General features: G+C 41.6%; 1 protein-coding gene across 2 annotated transcripts; it reads left to right on the forward strand.

The window, feature by feature from the left end:
- Positions 1-414: 414 nt before the first annotated feature.
- On the forward strand, positions 415-3,910 carry LOC149530390 (uncharacterized). 2 transcript variants are annotated; one of them, XM_089809705.1, is made up of 7 exons: positions 415-796; positions 883-1,196; positions 1,351-1,483; positions 2,260-2,395; positions 2,637-2,673; positions 2,974-3,235; positions 3,350-3,910. In XM_089809705.1, exons 2-7 carry the CDS (start codon positions 981-983, stop codon positions 3,373-3,375), a joined length of 810 nt encoding a protein of 269 aa, XP_089665831.1. In that variant the 5' UTR covers positions 415-796; positions 883-980; the 3' UTR covers positions 3,376-3,910. The 2 variants fall into 2 exon arrangements, with proteins under 2 accessions (XP_089665831.1, XP_089665830.1); XM_089809704.1 differs by having other exon boundaries at positions 3,370-3,910.
- Positions 3,911-4,208: the final 298 nt, after the last annotated feature.

A 4,208-nucleotide genomic window follows, 5' to 3' on the forward strand; every position in this document is an offset into this window, starting at 1 on the left:
CAATCCTGGGGGTTTGCTAATCTTATTGATTTTAGAGCGCCCAGTACGTATTCGTATGGACGTATGTAGATGGAATAGAAAAAGGTAAATAATATAGGGGGAAGAGCCGTGCGGTTGTAAGCGTACTGACAGAGCAGTAAGCGTTGAACGGGAAGACCAGGAGACGGTCAAGGTTTGTGGGAATTAGTAGATGAAAATGAACATGGAAAAGTGGGATCTACGAAGGTTGGAGACAGCGCATTGGCGGCCAGAATAGCATGGGCAGACAAGTCGATAATGCTCTCCAATTCTGGACCCCACCCTCTGCCCCCACCTCCCCACTTTATCAAACACCACTGTATTGTTACAAACAGAGTTTCAACCGTCCCCCATCCTCCTTCCTCTTATTCTCATAAGCCCTAGCTAGGATTTCCCATACAGTTGAGTTGCACCGCTGCTGCTGCTGCCCACTGCTGTACAATTCCCCTCACCTTTTTCATGCCCAGTTGTTGCAATCTGGCCTTGCATCGCCCATTAGATTCAATCAATCAATCTATTTACACTTGTTGGAGGTCATTTCAGCAAACCTTGGATTGTGCAAGTGGGTGATTTGAGTTCTCTTGTATAGAAGCATAGAAGCATCTTGATCTTGTTGATGATCCACTTGCTATGGCTGAGATGGATGAATGGAATTTGAGCACAGTTCCTAAAGCACTCTGGGGTTTGTAGCAATCCAGGAGGACTCAAGATTGATAACAAGTAGCAGTCCAATCCAATCCAATCCAGGATTTCCAGTACAAAAATTGAAGAGCTCAAGGTTTGGCTATGGCGGCTCTTGTGGTTGAGCTCTAATTCATACTCTCAACAAGCCCTCTCATGGTGTTGGCTCTTATGGTTTTGCAGGTCGGAGCAGCAAAAGCAAAGGCAATCATTTACGTTTATGATTGTGCAACTGTAGAGGAGTTGAAATATTTTGGGTTTTGATCAGAGGAGGGGCAGGCATGGCACAGCAACAGCAACAGCAGTCGGGCAGTAGCGGGGGCAGCGGAGGAGTGGGTCAATTTGGAGACACAACTTATACAAAGGTGTTTGTGGGGGGTTTGGCATGGGAGACTCAGAAGGAAACCATGCGCCGTTACTTCCAGCAGTTTGGAGATATCCTCGAGGCTGTTGTCATCACGGACAAGAATACCGGGCGATCTAAAGGCTATGGATTTGTGCGCATTCATTTCTCCATCCTGATTCCTATGTCAATATGAATATGGCTGAATTTGTTTTACTGATTCTGAATCTCCGATCCCCTTGGAGGAGAGGGCTTGGATGTTTTCATGGTTCAAACTATTTACGAGGATTGTCGATGATGTTTGACAGGTTACTTTTCGTGATCCGGATTCCGCCATGAGAGCTTGTGTAGATCCTTCGCCGATCATCGATGGGAGACGGGCTAACTGCAATCTTGCTTCGCTTGGCGCCACTCGATCTCGCCCCTCTACTCCCCAACATGGTTAGTGCTTTATCTCTCTTTATCTCAATCGCACAACATCAACAATGGATCATCTTTTAGCCAAAAAACACATCCAATTCTTTATGATTTGATGCTTCTTCCATTACCCACTTATCTGGAACATGAAGAAATACAAGTACCAACACGAGTCGATGCCCTTCATGATTCTCATTCGTTACCCAAAATCTCAGCCATGGAATATTGCATAAGTTTTGACGCATATTCACTGTCGACTTCCTTATTCTGCATAATCCGTAGGCGTACTTCAATATAACATTTCTTTCCTTCAGCAGTAAAAACCATCGCATTAAAATTGGTACTACTATTTCGTGTGGGTTCACTGGTCGTAGCGATCTCTGAAATGGCTAGTTAAGGACAATCAACTGGCATACAGGCCGCTCATTCAAACCTTCAAAACCACTGTCAATATTTATTTCATACCGTAGAAACTAGATAAAGCTTTTGTTGACCTGACATATTTGATTAATATGTTCTTCAAAATTTCTGCCATTGCGCAGGCGATGGGTGATATTGTTTGGCATTCTAGGCTCAAAGCTTGATAGATTTATACGATTACTGTCGTCGTCTTGAAATTGTTTTGTCTTCTTATTTTTCCGTTACGCTTTCAATATAAATTTCTGCCATTGCGCAGGTGTTTTGTGAAATTTTTATAGGTTTGGAGATTGATAAATTTATGCGATCAATGCCGCCTTCGTCAAATTTCTGCCGATTTCTTGAAATTGTATTGTTAATTTTCCGTTACGTTATCTGTTCAGGTGGGCGGTTTAGAGTAGTGGGTTCTTTTCCAAGCGGCCTTCAGAGTGGAGGACATGGTTATTATGGCGGCGCGGCGTATCCTCAACCTGCTCAATACGCTGCATTCCAACAAAGCTTCCCGTATCAAACTTATGGGTTTGTTATTCCAATCTTCACAGTTTCTGCAATTCCCTTTTATTTTAATGCAATCGGGCGATCGATTTGTTATTCCCGCTTTCTCAACGAGGGGGAAAATGCTTTGGTCGCTTTACATCCATAACTGTTAAAAAACGATCGAGCTTCGGCTAGTTTTTAAATTTGATTTTGATGTTCGATCTATTCTTTGTGTAATTTATTTGGATTGCACACTGCTCATTGCTGGAGTTGGGTATTGCAGATTTTCCACATACTCCCCAGAAAACACGTATCCACCGGTATGTAAACCTACCCGAAAAAAAGTAAGATTTTGTTTGTGAAAAGTTTTCCTCGCTATAATCATTTAGATCATTGGATACCATCTTTTCAGTAAATGATCATGAAATATAAGGAGCATTCAGATAAAATCCATCTCAAACCCTTCAAGATAGCTTCCTACTCATCGAACGTCTTCAGTATAATACATTAAAGGAGCATACGGATAAATTTCACTTATTAATCTCAGATTTGAGGGACAAAACGACTGGATCTCAAACCCCGATATGCTGATCAGAATGTGCATAAATTTTTGTTTGCAGAATTACTACAATCCTTATGGTGGAGCTCATTATCCACAAATCTTCGCAGGCCCCGGAATGGTATCAAATCCAGCATTGTATCCATATTACCAATACGCTCAGACATTGCAAGGAAGTGCTGGGTACCCACAAGCCCAAAACTTTGGCTTGCATTATCCACCCATCATGCATTACCCATCTCCTGCATCCGCTGCTTCCATTTCCACTCTACCTCAGCAATACGGAGGTCTCGTTTCATTCCCAACCGCAGTTCCATCCACAGGTTAGCCTCCATTAACAAACCTTCTCTTCAATATATATCTTCTTATTCATGTATTTATTTGCATGTTCTTGAGAAGGTATCTTGGTTTTCCGAGAGAACTGAAATTTGTAACAGTGTGTTTTGCAATGCAACAGGTATGACGCTGGCGCTGCCTGCACCGTCCATATATCCAATGCAACCACAACACACAACTGGGGGAGCTTCCGAGCACTCACCAGCTTGATTTATGTATCAGAAAAAAGAAAAAAAATGTCCCAAAAAAAAAGAGATGAAGACGGCACAGATCGATTCTTGAGAGACAGTTAACATGATATATATTGACTGATCATTGATTATATAATTTGACCCTATCCCTCCGGGAATGGGGAGCAGTTTTTTTTATGTCTGCACATTACACACACAATTCGTTGTCTCACCGGTCAAAAATAATGAAAGAGAAGGTATAGTCGTAGTCTTAGTTTCAAAGAGAGAGGGTTCTGATCACTGATCACTGATCACTCACACAATTCACTTGGAAGATGGGCTGAGCGAGCACTTTTATATCTCTGCTCCGCCCCTCTTCTCTTATAGATTAAATTATGTCTCATAGTCCAGTCTAATGCACATTATTAGAGCAGGATTCGCTGCTCACTTGTACTCTTCTAATTCATTTTAATTAAATATTTAGTTAGGAAACTCCTCTTGTCGTCTGGATCATCCGCTTCATATCTTTTCAATGTATTTTTCACTGGACAATGATTCAGATCACACACACTATAATGATCTTAAACCTCTTTACAAAAGTTAAAGCTCAATTCTTGTGCAGGTGTCATAATTGTACAAGATGGCATGGAATAAATCCTATTCCTCTCTTAGATATTGATTACCCACAGTCCTTCCAGACTGTATTGACAAGTGCATTTTATCTAAGTGGGATAAAGTCGAAATTCTTAATTACAGAAACTAACACAGAGTACATGCATTTCCCAATTCA

The sequence above is a fragment of the Cupressus sempervirens genome, chromosome 11 (genome assembly GCF_028749045.1).
Source record: "Cupressus sempervirens isolate cs-2001-9-10 chromosome 11, ASM2874904v1, whole genome shotgun sequence".
Classification (NCBI taxonomy): Eukaryota; Viridiplantae; Streptophyta; class Pinopsida; order Cupressales; family Cupressaceae; genus Cupressus; species Cupressus sempervirens.